This window comes from Equus asinus, chromosome 7, assembly GCF_041296235.1.
Source record: "Equus asinus isolate D_3611 breed Donkey chromosome 7, EquAss-T2T_v2, whole genome shotgun sequence".
NCBI lineage: Eukaryota > Metazoa > Chordata > Mammalia > Perissodactyla > Equidae > Equus > Equus asinus.
The window spans coordinates 82081221-82096923 of NC_091796.1; the positions used below are offsets into that span (position 1 = coordinate 82081221).

The 15703-nt window shown below is 44.5% G+C and overlaps 2 protein-coding genes across 6 annotated transcripts in view; one reads left to right on the forward strand and one right to left on the reverse strand.

The window, feature by feature from the left end:
• The window catches only part of HEATR4 (HEAT repeat containing 4), a 29942-nt gene extending 27254 nt beyond the window's left edge, over positions 1–2688 (reverse strand). For all 3 annotated transcript variants that reach the window (XR_011504665.1, XM_044773961.2, XM_070514004.1), the window contains exon 1: positions 2554–2688. Coding sequence is in view for 2 of the 3 variants with exons in the window: in XM_044773961.2 (XP_044629896.2) it covers positions 2554–2609 (56 nt within the window). In the remaining variant the exon portion in view is untranslated. The remainder of the gene's footprint in view (positions 1–2553) is intronic.
• Positions 2689–2755: 67 nt separating this feature from the next.
• On the forward strand, positions 2756–13568 carry LOC106827718 (acyl-coenzyme A thioesterase 1-like). Of its 3 annotated transcripts, XM_070514015.1 has the most exons (4): positions 2756–3952; positions 6032–6234; positions 8085–8460; positions 11768–13568. In XM_070514015.1, exons 1-4 carry the CDS (start codon positions 3367–3369, stop codon positions 11803–11805), a joined length of 1203 nt encoding a protein of 400 aa, XP_070370116.1. In that variant the 5' UTR covers positions 2756–3366; the 3' UTR covers positions 11806–13568. The 3 variants fall into 3 exon arrangements, with proteins under 3 accessions (XP_070370116.1, XP_044629898.2, XP_070370118.1); XM_044773963.2 differs by lacking the exon at positions 11768–13568 and having other exon boundaries at positions 8085–8816; XM_070514017.1 differs by lacking the exons at positions 2756–3952; positions 11768–13568 and adding an exon at positions 5428–5606 and having other exon boundaries at positions 8085–8816.
• The last annotated feature ends 2135 nt before the right edge of the window (positions 13569–15703 follow it).

Genomic DNA, 15703 nt, shown 5'->3' on the forward strand with positions numbered 1-15703 from the left:
TGGACATTTTAAATTGCCTACCAGGCCATTTGAGGTTTGGCAAATGGATTGCATACAGTTGCTCCCGTCTCATGGATATAAATATGTTTTAGTCGTGGTCTGTATGTTTTCTCACTGGACTGAAGACTTCCTTTTTAGATAGGCTACTGCCTCTTCTGTGGCTAAAGTCCTTTTAGAAAAGATTATCCCTACCTGGGGAACCTCTTTCAAACTTCACAGCGATCGAGGAACCCATTTTCCCAGTCAGGTGCTCTGACAAGTCTGCTGTTTGACTGGTTTCACAACACTTTCACTGAGCTTACCACTTTCAATCCTCTGGTTTAGTAAAATGCACTAACGGCATTGTTAAGACTTAATTGGCAAAATTTGTAGAGACCCCCGAAATACCTTGGCTCAAAAGCATTGCCGTTGGTCTTCTAAATCTCAGATCCACCCCCGTTGGAAATAATAAACTCTCACCCTTTGGGATAGTCACAGGATGCCCAAAGCATCTGGCTTCTGCCTCTTTTGATCTGGAGCTGGCAAAAGGAGATACACTTCAATATTGGAAAGGCCTAATTTCTTCTATCAAAAATAACTACATTCTAGTACGGCAATCTTTTCATGGTGTGCTCCAGGGAGACGAGAACCTTAAGCATCACACCTTGCAACCTGGAGATTTCATCTATTGGAAAAGACACCTCCAGAAAGACTCTTCAATCTCTCTGGAAAGGCCCCTATCAAGTACTGCTAACTAACCCTTGTGTCACCAAACTCCAGGGAGTAGACTCTTGGATTCACGTGACACATCTAAAGAAAGCACCAAATCCTGACGACCTGCACACCATCTGGTAACCTGAAGGTAAAGATTTCCTGGAATCGAAGCAGATGACATCTGATGAGACAACTTTCCTAAGATGTCCAGACCAGGCCTATTAGAAGGATACAAACTTAGATAGGAAATGAGAGATCTCCCTCCTACCCATCCTTCTTACTCAAATGTGATCTTAGTACGTTTCCATCTGTTCACTTTCCCTCTGACATGGGACATGACACCTACAGAAGGTCCTTCCTGGCATCAAGGACAAAAGGCCACTGAATCTGGAAAAACCTGACTCTTGGTCAGTGATGCTTTCAGAGAAAGATCCTGATCAAACGGGGAAAATTTGAAAATAACAGAAACCTCATTTAAAATGGAGTGGGGAAGCCAGAAGAGAGAACTCTCATGCACGGCAACTCAACACAGCACAGACCCCAACAGGAAGAGCCATACCTTGCATCTCCAACAGGAAGTAATACTACTTACTACCCCATAGAAGGAAGGAAGATATTCCTGAGCAACAGCTCAGCCAATGAAAAGCCACTACACTGCCAATGGACTCTGTTTACAACAGCCCCTCCCAACTTCATAAAAGAATGTTTCTCTCTTGTTTCTCTGGACTTGCACATGGTTCTCCATAGCTGTATGTCCTGAATTGCAGTTGTTTGCAATTCTTGAATAAACCCATTCTGCTGGTAAAATAACTGGCTCCTTATTTGTTTTAGGTCAACACCACGTGATCCAGCACTTCCACTTCTGGGTATATACCCCAAAGAATTGAAAGCAGGGGCTCATACAGATATTTGCACACCCATGTTCACAGCAGTATATTCACAATAGTCAAAAGGTGGAAACAACCCAAATGGCCATCAGTGGCTGAATGGATAAAGAAAATGTGGTATATACATACAATAGAATATTATTTAGCTTTAAAAAGGAATGAAATTATGATATATGCTACATATATGGATGAACCTGGAAGACATTATGCTAAGTGAAATAAGCCAGACACAAAAGGACAAATAGTGTATGCTTCCACTTCTACGAGGTGCCTAGAATAGTCAAATTCATAGAGACAGAAAGTGGAATAGTGATCTGCAGGGGTGGGAGGAGGGGGCAATGGGGTATTACTGTTTGAGGGGTCCAGAGTTTCAGTTTGGGTGGTTAAAACGTTCTGGAGAGATGGACAATGGTGATGAGTGCACAACAATGTGAATGTACTTAGTTAACTATACACATCTTATGTTTGTATATTACCACAAATTTTTTAAAAAACAACTCTGTTTAATTATAAAAGCCATGCTTTTTTTCTGATAGAAATTCTGGACAAAGAAGAAAATTAAAACTACCCATAATACCCCAAAGCCAAAGAAATACCATTTTGGGGTAGTTTTTGACTAGTCTTTTTTTTTCCTTCTCTTTAATGTATTAATATATTTTTTAAAGAGTTATATATGTTTTCTACCTGCTTAAAGATGTCATGAAAATTTGCTCATCATATTCTGCTATATCATTTTTAATGGCTCCATCTCTTCTGTTATATGACTGCATCACAATTAAACCAAATCTATATTGCTAGTTTGTTTCTAATTTTTCCTCTTTTAAAACAACAACATGATAAGCATGCTTGTAGCCAAATATTTACACACATTCACGAATATTTACTTAGGAGAAATTCCTAAAAGTGGAATTGTGAGTTAAAAAGAATGCATCTTTTAAACATTTTTAACCAAATTGCTCTGAAAACGTCATACCAGTTTGTGTCCACCAACAGTCTATGAATGTCTGTTTTCCAAATCTTCTCCAGCATAGGACATCATCATGTGAGAGACACTTAAAGCATAATGGTTCAGAGCACAGGCTCTGGAATCCAACTGCAAAGATTTAAAGCCCAGCATAGCCACTTTCTAGCTGTGTGATCTTCGGCAAATCAGTTCATCTCTCTGGGCCTTAATTTTTTCATAAGTCTCTTGTAAGAATTGGCTATTATTATTTACCTTCTTTAGTTTATGAGGCTCTTGTGCACAAAATATAGTGTGAAGCATCCCACAGAACCAGTACAAAATTAGAACTACAGGGAGTTGTAGGACTGATGACCAGCAGAACATGACAACATTTGGAACTAGGATTATTAAAGGGTGTCAATTACTCAACAAAGGGCTAAAACTCAATTCCAGTCCTGAACTCCTCTTAGCCATTAAGAGTTTGGTGACTGGAGACTTTGTTAGGTGCCAGGTACCTCAGAGCCAGCTCTGCTAAACCGCGCTTTGCACGTGCCAAAAAGCTTCCGAGTGGCGGAACTAGGAAGTTCTTTCCCGACTTAATGTAGAAGCTTTTTATTACAGGAGACTTTGGGCAAGTTCGTCCGTGTCTCTCTCTGCGCTTGCTCTTAAAGTACGCCACTGATTGGCACGTCTCTGGTTCACCAAACTGTTCAGCAGGCTGCGTGTCTCCATTGGTCGCTTAGCCTGCAGATAAGGAGCCTGCCACCAGGGGATCTCTAACCACTTTCGAACCTTCTCCACAGCTCTGGTCAGTTGATCCGAGGTCTGAAATCAAGGCGCAAAATGTCGGCCTCATCTCCCGCTGTCCTGCGAACGGCTGCACTCGGCCGATGGGGCCCAAAGAGCTGGGCGCGGCTGCCGGGCTGTCCTAAGCTGAGGCCTGCCAACCCGGTCTCGTGGGTTCCTGCTCGGAAGTCGGCGACGGTGACCGTGGAGCCCGCGGGCCGCTGCCTCTGGGACGAGCCCGTGCGCATCGCCGTGCGCGGCCTGGCTCCGGGGCAGCCGGTCACGCTGCGCGCGTCCCTGCGCGACGAGAAGGGCGCGCTCTTCCGGGCCCACGCGCGCTACCGCGCCGACGCCACGGGCCAGCTGGACCTGGAGCGCGCGCCCGCGCTGGGCGGCAGCTTCGCGGGGCTCGAGCCCATGGGGCTCCTCTGGGCCCTGGAGCCCGAGAAGCCCCTGCTGCGGCTGGTGAAGCGGGACGTGCAGACGCCGTTCGCCGTGCAGCTGGAGGTGCTCGACGGCCACGAGCCCGAGGCCGGGCGGCTGCTGGGCCGGGCGGTGCACGAGCGCGCCTTCCTGGGGCCCGGGGTGCGGCGGGAGCCCGTGCGCGCGGGCCGGGTGCGCGCCACGCTCTTCCTTCCGCCAGGTGAGCCCCCCCGCTTCCCTAACTCTATCAGCCAGTTTTTCTCCTGTCTCCTTGTCTTCTACCGAGAGGAAGGAGGTGGCTCCAACATTCTGGAGGTCCCTGGGGCCTTACACTGTCAAGGACACAGGCGTGAAATGTAGGCCGGCTGGGGAGATGTTCTGCTGATCCAAAACGGAGAGGCCGGTTAAAAAGCATCCTAGGGGGTCAGCTCGGTGACCTAGTGGTTAAGTTGACCCACTCTGCGGGGCGGCCCGGGGTTCGCAAGTTCGGATCCAGGCTGGACCTGCACACCGTTCATCAAACCATGCTGTGGCGGCATCCCAAATACAAAATACAGAAAGATTGGCACACAGATGTCATTTCAGGGACAATCTGCCTCACACATAAAAAAAGAAAACATCCTAAGGGAAGGGAAAAGACAGTTGTAATTTAAAAAAGGAGACATGGGAAGGAAAGGGAAAAGACAGTTCTAAGTTTTTAAGGAAACTTTTTTGGGTAGTTTTAAGTTTTTAATTGTTTTTTAAGTTTCTGTGTTTTCCAACTTTACTTCTAACTCCCACATATATGAAGATTTCAGAAAATCAGCATGAGGGAGGACAGCCTCTTCCTATCAACTGGAAATCTGAAGTTCCTGGATAATTTTACCATTACATAAAAAGCAAGTGGCCAATGAATAAAAAAGATGCTTATCCTCATTAGGAATCAGGGAAATGCAAAATAAAACTACTCAATACATTCCACACCCTCACAATTTGCCAGAATTTAGAAGTCTAACGTTACTAGTTGCTGACAAGTATGTGGAGCAAAAGGAACTCGCATACACTGCTAAAAGGAATATAGTCATTCATCTCCTCCTGGAAACAATTTGTTTTGGTCTAGAAACTTGACTAGATCATTCTACTCCTGGCACATGTGCACCAAGAGGTATTGTGTGTAAGAGCAAAACCAACTGGAAACAGCCTGAATGTCCATCAACAGCAGAACTGACGACTCCACGGAGGTACGTTTACGGCACAGGTGACTGAACGGCAGCTGCAAGTCACCATGGACGATTCTCCAAACAGTGTGAAATGAGACAAATCCCACGAGAACACGTTCAACATGATTCCAGCTACATCAAATTCAAAAAATAGGCAAAATAAGCAAAATACTAAGGTACACATAGAAGTGGTAATCCTGCGAAGGAAATGAGGAGAATGATGAAATCCAGGAGAGGGGACAGGGAGGGAAGGGGCCCAGGGACTCAGGGGGCTTCAGGGGTTAGTACTGGGTGACTTCTGAAAGTGTTGGGTCGAAAGGGTTTGCTTTAGTGTTATTCTTTAAGTGTGGCCTGTTAAATACAAACTTTGATGTAAATGGTGAAAATAGCCAGTAGATAGAGTCATACAGAATATGTAGCCTTTTGAGTCTAGCTTAATGCCTTTGAGATTCATTCCTGTTGCTCCAAGTATCAATAGTTCCTTCTTGCTTCTTAGTGGGACCCCCTTATATGGATGTACAGTTCGTTGATTTATTCACCATTTGAAGGACATTTGGGTTTCAAGTCCTTGGAGATGAGTAAAGTCACTACAAACACTTGCATACACCATTTTGCGAACACAAGTTTTCGTATTTCTTGGGTGGAGACCTGGCAGTGAGGCTGCTGGGGCCTATGGTAAGTATATGTTTCACTATATCAGAAATGGCCAAGTCTTTCCCAAAGTGGCTGTATCATTTTGCATTTCCACCAGCAGTGTATGAGGGTTCCAGTTGCTCCACATCCTCCTGGCATTTGGCACTGTCACTTTGGGGAGGGGGGACAATGATTAGCTGTTTTCGTTGTCTGTATGTAAATTGCTTTTAATCAGAAAGTAATACATGTTCCTTGTAAAGAAGTGTGGGGCTCTGAGGCTCAGGGTGTAGAGGGGAACGTGGATTCAGCCTCTGCTGCTGTCTGGACCTTCGAAGACCAGAGGTCTTCCAGCATTTCTGATTGTCAACAGAAAACTTTGACATCACCAAGTAGGCAACAGATGGCTTTTGATACCACTGCAAAGAGTTTCAGAAAAAGTTCATTTTTGTGTTTTGTTTCTTCCACAGAACCTGGGCCCTTTCCGGGTATTGTGGATGTTTTTGGAGCTGGAGGTGGCCTTCTGGAATATCGAGCTAGTCTGCTGGCTGGGAAGGGTTTTGCTGTGATGGCTCTGGCCTATTACAACTATGACGACCTCCCCAAGAGCATAGAGAGCCTCCACCTGGAGTACTTTGAGGAAGCTGTGAACTGCCTGCTTAGTCACCCTCAGGTTGGAACTTCTCTAGGAAGTGTGTTAGAGTACCCGGTTCAAGTGTGTGTGTGAACAACCCTCTCTTCCCGGTGCCCCCTCTGAGAGAACAGTAGTAAGTTTAAAGGAAGCACCTGGTGGCCACAGAACCTGGGTACTAGGAGATGTTTTGAGGGTTCTAGGCTCAGGGTAGCAGAGGATCAGAACATAACCCCTGCCTCTTTTCCAACTGAGTCAGAGCTGACGGTGTCTGGAAGCTTTGGAGCTCTTAGAAAAGGTGACAGGGTGTGGTAGAGCCAGCATAAGATGTAGATAGACAAAAGTTAAATTTGAGTTCTGATTTCACCAATTACTAGCCCTGTGACCTTGGGGCCTGTGTTTCCTCCTTGGAAAATTTGGGAGATAATAATATCATTTAATTCCTAGTACTTTTATGAGGAATAAGTGTTTGAATCCAGTCAAGCATGCTATTGTAGAAGCCACGAGAAAAGAAAGACTGCTGTTGAGAGGTTAATTAAATGGCCATTTGGAATACAAGATTTTGATAAATGTGACAAGAGCAGTCCTTGCTGCATGTTGCAAAACCAGATTACCTTGGAGGGGATTAAGTAGAGAATGGAAGACAAGAAAGAGAAGAGCTGCGGACAATTTCTCCCACAAACTCTACTGTGAAGAGAGTAGGAAACTAGGACAGAGTGCATGTGGGGTCCAGGGACTGTTATGAAAACGGAAGAGGTACTAGACCCGGAAGTGCACGGATGGGAATGAGCCGGTAGAGAAGAAAGTTATGAAGGGGAGAGAGAGACAGAGAGAGAGAGAGGGAGTATTTGCAGGAGCAAGGTCCTGGAGAATCAGAGTGGATGGGATCCCAAGCCAAGCAGAGGAGTGGCCTTTGATGAGAACAGAGGGACTCCTTTGGAACCGGGAGGGAAAGCAGAGAACTTGATTCATGTGGAGCTCAGTAGAGCTGGCAGGGGAAAGGAGGAGGAGTTCCTCCGGGATAGCTTCTGTCTTCTCCATGGAGGATGGAGAGCTGAAAGTGAGGGTGAACAGAGCTGAAGGCACTTCAGGAGGTAGGAGAAGGTGTGGAATGGTCTTTTGGAGACACGGAGAGCAAACATAACAGTGAAGTGTGGTTGGGTCGATGTGCAATATGGATAGTGATTTGAAATTTGTGGTCATGAAATGAAAGTAAGAGCTGTCGGCACAAATGTGTATTTATTGCTCCAGCAATGTTCATGTGCACCAGTGAGACCTAGAGGAAATGATCAGGTGGATTTAGCCAAAGTTAGCCCTTTTCCAGGCTAGTGTGCCCAAAGGAAGAGAAATATTCAAGGAGTTTAGAGTGCTTGCAAGGGAGTGCTAATAACGATGAGGCTTGACATCTAAGCTGGATGAGGTGGGAAGTGAGAACATGACAGAGGTATTGATAGTGAAAATAGTGGTAGTCAAAGTTTCAAGGAGGTGTTAATGGGCAGTCTAGCATGGCTAATCTGGAATTATTTAAGATGGTGATCAGAGAGTAGAATGCTTAAGCTGAGACTCTGGAGATGATCACTTGGTTTAGGTTATGACAGTGGGAGTGGGTGGCTGAGGTGGGCTAGATAAAAAGATGATTAGGGGTCAGGGAACTGAGAGGCCAAAGTATTTAGTGGATCTTCCACATGGTTGTGGAAGTCACCAGGAACGGTGATGGAGAAATTGTGGAAAGGAAGACAGGAAGGATGAGTAAATATCCCAAGGTTGCAAACTTTGTAAATGGCAGAGCCCAGATTCAGGCTCAGTTCCACGTGACCTCTAATTCCAGGCACTACTCCTCACACTGCCCTGATCATGGACTCATTCTCCCTTTTCCTCTGTCCTTTTCTCAGGTAAAGGGTCCAGGAGTTGGGCTGCTTGGCATTTCCAAAGGGGGCGATCTCTGCCTCTCCATGGCTTCATTCCTGAAGGGCATCACTGCCGCCGTCATAATCAATGGCTCTGTGGCCAATGTTGGAGGGGCCTTGCACTACAAGGGGGAGACTCTGCCCCCTGTAGGTGTCAACCCAAAGCGAGTCAAAGTGACCAGTGAGGGCTTTGCAGACATTTTGGATGTCCTCAACAGCCCTTTGGAAGGACCCGACCAGAAGAGCTTCATTCCTGTGGAAAGGGCTGAGAGTGCCTTCCTGTTCCTTGTAGGTCAGGATGACCACAACTGGAAGAGTGAATTCTATGCCAGTGAGGCCTCTAAACGCTTACAGGCGCATGGTAAGGAGAGGCCCCAGATCATCTGTTACCCAGGGGCGGGGCACTACATAGAGCCTCCTTACTTCCCCATGTGCCTGGCTTCCATGCACACCTTGGTGGGCCGTCCTGTCATCTGGGGAGGGGAGCCCAGGGCTCATGCCATGGCCCAGGTGGATGCTTGGAAGCAGCTGCAGGCTTTCTTCCACAAACACTTGGGTGGCAAAGAGTTAGGGTGACTCTCCTGAAAATATAACCAGTTACAGTAGTCGACCCTTATCCATGGTTTCACTTTCATCAGTTTGAGTTATAGTCAACCATGGTCTGAAAATATTAAATAGAAAACTCCAGAAATAAAGAATTGATAAGTTTTAAATTGCCTGCTGCTCTGAGTTGTGTAATGAAATCTTGTGCCATCCTGCTCCATCCCACCTGGAACATGAATCATCTCTTTGTCCAGGGTATCCACACTGTAATAACTTTCTGTCACTTAGTCGCCATCTTGGTTATCACACCGACCGCTGCAGTATCACAGAGCTTTTACCTAATAACGGCCCCAATATGCAAGAGTCATGATGCTGCACATTCAGATATGCCAAAGAGAAGCTGTAATGTGCTTCCTTTAAGTGAAAAGGTGAAGTTCTCAACTTAATAGGAAAAGAGAAAAAATTGTATGCTGAGGTTGCTGAGATCTGTGGTTCTTTTTATTACAGTATGTTGTTATAATTGTTCTATTTTAGTATTAGTTATTGTTGTTCATCTCTTACTGTGCCTAATTTATAAATTAAACTTTATCATAAGTATCTATGGAGAGGAAAAAACATAATACATATAGGGTCAGTACCAGCCACGGTTTCAGGCATCTACTGGGGTCTTGGAATGTGTTCCCCTCAGAAAAGGGGCACGCCTGTATTTGAAGGTTTTCAGGGTGAGACCCTAATATATGCTAAGGAATATCAGTTGAAGATAGTTCCTCTGGGGTCTTATTAGAACCCTTTTGGGTTTTTATTCTTTTCCCTTTAAATAGCATTACTATGACAAATAGTTTCCATACCAATAAACAATATCAGGAGTGAAAAGAGAGCTCTAAGTATAAACAACTTCTGTTAAGGGTTAAATATTGCAACATTCCCGATCAGTACAGTTCATTACAGATATTAACGCTGCAGATAAACAGTCTCCTTTCAACGCTTTGACTACTGTCACTACCATCATCCTCCTCCCCACAGTAACCTTAGTGATGACCTTGACATGTGTCCTTTCAGATGTTATCTTGAACTGCATCTATGCCATTAAACAAGGTGTTTTGTTGCATAAATGTCACTTAAAAAGGAATATTGGTTTTACAAACAAATAAGTGGTGGAAGGGGCACCTTCTACCCAACACAAAACTTCTGCCACAGCAACACGTGGAACTGACAGAGCTTTCTAGTCCAGGAAGGAAAAGAACTGTTGGGGAAGGACGTGAGGCTCCCAGGGCACCTGTTTTAGGGCAATCATTTAATCCTCTCAACATCTCTGTGAGGCAAGTGAAAGAACGTGTGCAAGCACAGGCTCTCGGCCACAGCACTTTAAGGCAAAAGTAATCTGCTCGAGTCACTGACAGCTGTTGACAGTAGTTCAAGCAAAGAGAGAAGATCGTGGCAAAGTCACTTAAAACCCTCCTTCCTAACAATGAAAATTCAGAGTCATATATTGCGCATTATAGCCTAGGAGGTTGTTTCATGTAATTAGTTAGTGGGGCTTAAAAACTGATGGTCACATTCCAGGGGCCATAAGATTAAACTTCTGGACTCTAGAAGTCTTCAAGAAGGTATTTACAAATAACATTGCGAGACATATTTACGAGTATAGAAAAAGAACAGGACAATTATTAAGATGTAAACATGGCAACTAGAGCTTTTTTGCCTTTATATGGATTATGATTCATATTATTTATATCTCCATTCCCCTTCTGATTTATCATTGAATGTTCTAAATTGCTACTTTACTGAGAATCCTGCCTCAGATTCAGATAGCACCTAAATAAATAACATTTCTTGGGAAGAAAGCTCTTTACTAAGGGTACTAACTAGAGGCTAGTGGTCTTTGGCTCTGCCTAGTCAGGACTGAGACAGAAGAAACTTGAGAGCTAAAAGAAACAAAAGGCAAGCCAGCCCCTGTGGCCTAGTGGTTAAGTTTGGCATGCTTCCCTTTGGCGACCCAGGTTCAGTTCCCAGTGCAGACCTACACGACTTCTCTGTCAGTGGTCATGCTGTGGCGGCAGCTCAAATACAAAAAGGGGAAGATTGGCAGTGGATATTATCTCAGGGCAAATCTTCCTCAGCAAAAGAAAAAAAATAACCCAAACAAACAAAAGGCTATGAAAGAGTAGAAGATTGTTCTTTTACGTGAAGTAAATGTGACACACCTACTTTTCGGTCACCACAAACCTCAGTGGGCTCAAGGATGCCCCCTCCCCCCATGCCCAGGAATGCCATCGTGGGTAGGTGGTGCTCTCCCTGCACTACTGATTATGCTTTCTGCATGCCTTCCTCAACACGTCAGCAGGAAGCTCCAGACTGGTCTAAGGAATACTCTCCAAAGTAACTTCTTCACTGTTCGTCCTGCTGGAATACCGGGCATCCTCAACGATTCTGGGGCAGAACAGAAAGAGACAGATGTTAGGAGTGTAGAGGACCATGTCCTCTGTAGACGAGGCCCTGCAGGAGGCGGAGGAGAGCAGCCCCTCCTGTAACCCCTTCTGATAGAAGGTGGAGGTAGAAACGAGTGGGGCTAAACAGCCTTTCAGCGTGAGGGTGAAACAGCGGAAAAAATGTGCCACAGGGACAGTATCGCAGGAGGGTGGGTGAAACCACATCCAGTCTGGGGGAGGGGTGGGGCGGACTTAAGAGAAGTGGCATTTCAGATGAGACTTGAAGAATAGGTAGGATTTAAAATTGGGAGTTTATGGCTTTTTTCTAAGGTAATATATGTTTATTGTAGAAAATTTAGAAAATCCTGAAACCTATAAAGCAGTCAAAAGTCGGGCACCTGTGCTTACTCACTACCAAATTGTACAGGACAGAACGTGGGGCGGGGAGGAACGTTTACAATGAGGAAACAAGGCAAGCACTACCTTAGGTTAACATCACCAGTGATCAATCGTGTGGACACCACGTACGGTAGTCCCCCCTTAGCCACAGTTTCGATTTCCAGAGTTTCAGTCCCACAGTCAACTGCGATTCAGAATCGGAGGATCCTCCTCCGACATGTCCTCAGAAGGTCAATAGTAGCCTAACGCTGCATCACAATGCCTACGTCATTCCCCTCCCTTCATCTCATCACGCAGGCATTGTACCATCTCACATCATCACAGAAGATGGGTGAGGACGCTCCAAGAAGATATTTTGAAGAGAGAGAGAGACCACATGCACGTAACTTTTATTACACTATCTTGGTGTGAAACAAGTTGACAACAGTGACTCCATTTTGTACCCTGGACTCCATCTTGTTTAAAAGATACGGAACTGTGCTGATCTTGCTCAGTGGCCAAAAGAGAGTTATTTGGTGAGAAAGGATTTTCTGAAGGACTGTGCAAAAAAATAGACTATTTTGGGTAGCAACAAGATATCCCTGAGTAAGCCAATCAACTGTGACATAAATTTACCCTCCCTAACAAAGAACTGAGATAATTGATCTGGGCTCTGCTTTTTTGCTAATAAAAACTCATGACCTTTATTCCTGAGGGGGACACTTTTTTGTTTTTTGTAAAGATTGTTACCTGGGCTAACAACTGTTGCCAATCTTTTCTTTTTTTTCTGCTTTATCTCCCCAAACCCCGCCCTGTACACAGTTGTATATCCTAATTGCATGTCCTTCTAGTTGTGGGATGTGGGATGCTGCCTCAACGTGGCCTGACGAGTGGTGCCATGTCCGCGCCCAGGATCCGAACCCTGGGCCACCGCAGTGGAGTGTGCGAACTTAACCACTCGACCACAGAGCCGGCCCCTGAGGGGGACACTTTTGTGGCTGCTGGAACCTGTATTCCCTGGTGGCAATTCTTTTCTTCTTTTTTTTTTTTTGAGGAAGATTAGCCCTGAGCTAACTACTGCCAATCCTCCTCTTTTTGCTGAGGAAGACTGGCCCTGAGCTAACATCCATGCCCACCTCCCTCTACTTTATACATGGGATGCCTACCACAGCATGGCTTGCCTAGCGATGCCATGTCTGCACCCAGGATCCGAACTGGTGAACCCCGGGCTGCCGAGAAGCAGAATGTGCGAACTTAACCACTGCGCCACTGGGCTGGCCCCCGATTGCAATTCTAAGACCCCAAATAAATGCTCTCATTTTGTTTTGCAGTTGTCTCTTTTTTCTAAGTTGACAGTTGTTATAATTGTTCTGTTTCGTTAGTAGTTGTTAATCTCTTACTGTGCCTAATTTATAAATTACACTTCATCATAGGAATGCATGTACAGGAAAAGACATAGTATATGTGGGGTTTGGTAGTATCCACGGTTTCAGGCATCCCCATTCAGGGGGGTTTTGGAATGTATTCCCTGCACATAAGGGGGCACTGCTGTACCCTTGATCTGATGTGTGGACAGTGGCACTTGGCCTCTGTAGTCTTCCTCTCAACAACCCCTGTCTGATCATGAGAAAAACATCAAACAAGCACAAACTGAAGGACATTCTGCAAAATACCTGACAATAGTACTCATAATTGATTATCTTTACAAATTGATTTCTGTGTAGATCTCAGACCGTTTCCCTGTTAACTCAAGAAACATTAAGGCTGGAAATCTAAGTTCCTCTTTGAGCATGATGAGTCACTTCTACACAGTTTAAAAGCAGATTATAGGGGCCGGCGCTGTGGCGGAGTGGTTAAGTTCGAGCTCTCTGCTTCCACGGCTCAGGGTTTCTCCACTTCGGATCCAGGGCGCGGACATGGCACGGTGAGGCGGCGTCCCACATGCCGCAACTAGAAGGACCCACAACTAAAAAATATACAACTAACTACTGGGGGGATTTGGAGGAGAAAAAGCAGAAAGAAAGAAAAAAGAACAAAACCCCTGAAAGTAAATATTATAAAGAAAAAGAGGATTATAGTTCAGCTAGATTATACTTTAAAAGAAAAACAAGTCACAAAGTTAATTTATTTCCTAGCATCTCTGTATAGGAAGCCATTGGTCACTAACCAACGAACACTGTACTTTTACAAAGACAAGAAATTTTTTTCCTGCTGCTATAACAGTACGTATTTTACTTTTCAGAGACATAAAAGACCTTTTGTCTTACAGTTGTTTCAAATGGTTTGAAACATTGTTCGGCTGATGGCGTAAATCAGTAATATCTGTGATTTATGTAAGCCAGTAAAGGTTCTTCTGCCTTTCTTAACAAAAAACATTGTATTTGACTTCGTGAAATCTCTGTATCTTGATAGTGTTGAGAAGAACGATTAAAGACTCCTCTTCCTACTACCACTGTGGAAAGAAGTATGCTGATGGTTTTCTTAAATCTTAAACACACTGCGTGTCTTTCTTCTTTAACTAATATCTTTGACAATCAGTGGGCCTTGTGACTTGGACATGCTTTGACAGAGTAGTCTGTCTCAGTGCCAAATCCTACAATCCCCCGTAAGACAATTTTTGTCACTGTAAAGTGAGATTTTTCTCTCTGAGAACTAACCCAACTCTTAGTTTTAGAAATGACGTCATCTTTTGCTTATGAAGACTGACAGAGCCCATTATAAGGTAAAACATCGAGAACGCAGGCATTAATGATGGAATTTATTCAGGTTTATCAGAGAGAATCAGCCAGTCAGTTGAGTATGAATTAGCATGGGCTCCAAAGCTCAGAGCAATCAGGGAGAGACTGCTCTTTTTCCCTGCTACAGTATAAATGCTTCTAGAATCTCTGATTGATGAGTCAGCTTCTTTGCTGAAAACTGAATTGAGTTATTAATTCCATTAAAATCTAACTAGAAAGTATTAAGGGAGTTACAACTTCACACAAATCAAGGAAGTGTCCTCCACGGTAAAGTGGACTGAGGAGTTGCAAGATGGCCAGAGTTGTAAGGATGCACATAATTTTGATTTGAAGGATGTTTCTTTTTCTCCAAAGAAAATGGCAACGAGTCAGATCTTCAGGTGGAGAAATACCATGTGAGCCAAAACGTGGTCACATTTCCGTATGCTAGAATGCCACCCCATCCCCTAGCCAGTCCACCATCTGACCGGACAAAGCGACCATAAGTTTTATATGTTGTCTGGGTTAGGAAGAAGGCTTTCCACCAATAAACTTCAGTTCCTGAGCCAGGATTTGATTCTCTGTGGCCCCACAGATGAGAAAATCTTATGCTCTCAGAAGTTCTTCCACGTAATAAACCCCACTCCAGGGCAGGAACCCTTGTCTAAGAGAAGTACTAAGGGGAAAAAGCATAAGGTGAAGAAGACAATCTCCCAAAATAGAAAATTCTTTCAGCTTCAAAACTATTCTGACATGAAAAACTCCTATGAGGGGCCGGCCCCGTGGCCGAGTGGTTAAGTTCGTGTGCTCTGCTGCAGGAGGCCCAGTGTTTCGTTGGTTTGAATCCTGGGTGTGGACATGGCACTGCTCATCAAACCATGCTGAGGCAATGTCCCACATGCCACAACTAGAAGGACCCACAACGAAGAACATACAACTATTTGCTGCGGGGCTTTGGGGAGAAAAAGGAAAAAAATAAAATCTCTAAAAAAAAAACCCAAAAAAACTCCTATGAACATCTTCCCTTGATGGGTCAGCCTCACAGTAATTGAGAAACGGGAAGAGATGGCTCCAAGGGGAGGTTTCTTCCATTAGGACTCTCGCTTCGGTGATATATGGAAGACGTAGCCATCGCTATGAATTATAATATCTCATCTCAAAGCTCTACTGGTTTGAATGGAGAAGTTTCCGTATTTTATGGTTTGTGGATGAGTACAAACATGAAAACAAAATCTCATGATCTTAATGCGACAACCTGGTTATGTTTTCCCTCTGCTTTCCCTTTCTTTTACTCTTTTTTTGCTTCAAAAAGCAACCCCAAAACTCACTGAGACTGTAGATTGTGCCTAATAAGTAACACTCTTACCAGGTGAATGTGGAGCTAAAAATGCTCAAACTCTACAACTCTAACATGTCTGAGTGACCCTTGTTCTCTTTCTAATTAAGAAAGAAGATGTTGAGGATAAGCGTATTCCTAGACAGGAATAAAGGGGTGAATGAATTTATTACTATGTCAGTACAAAAGTTAAGAAGATAT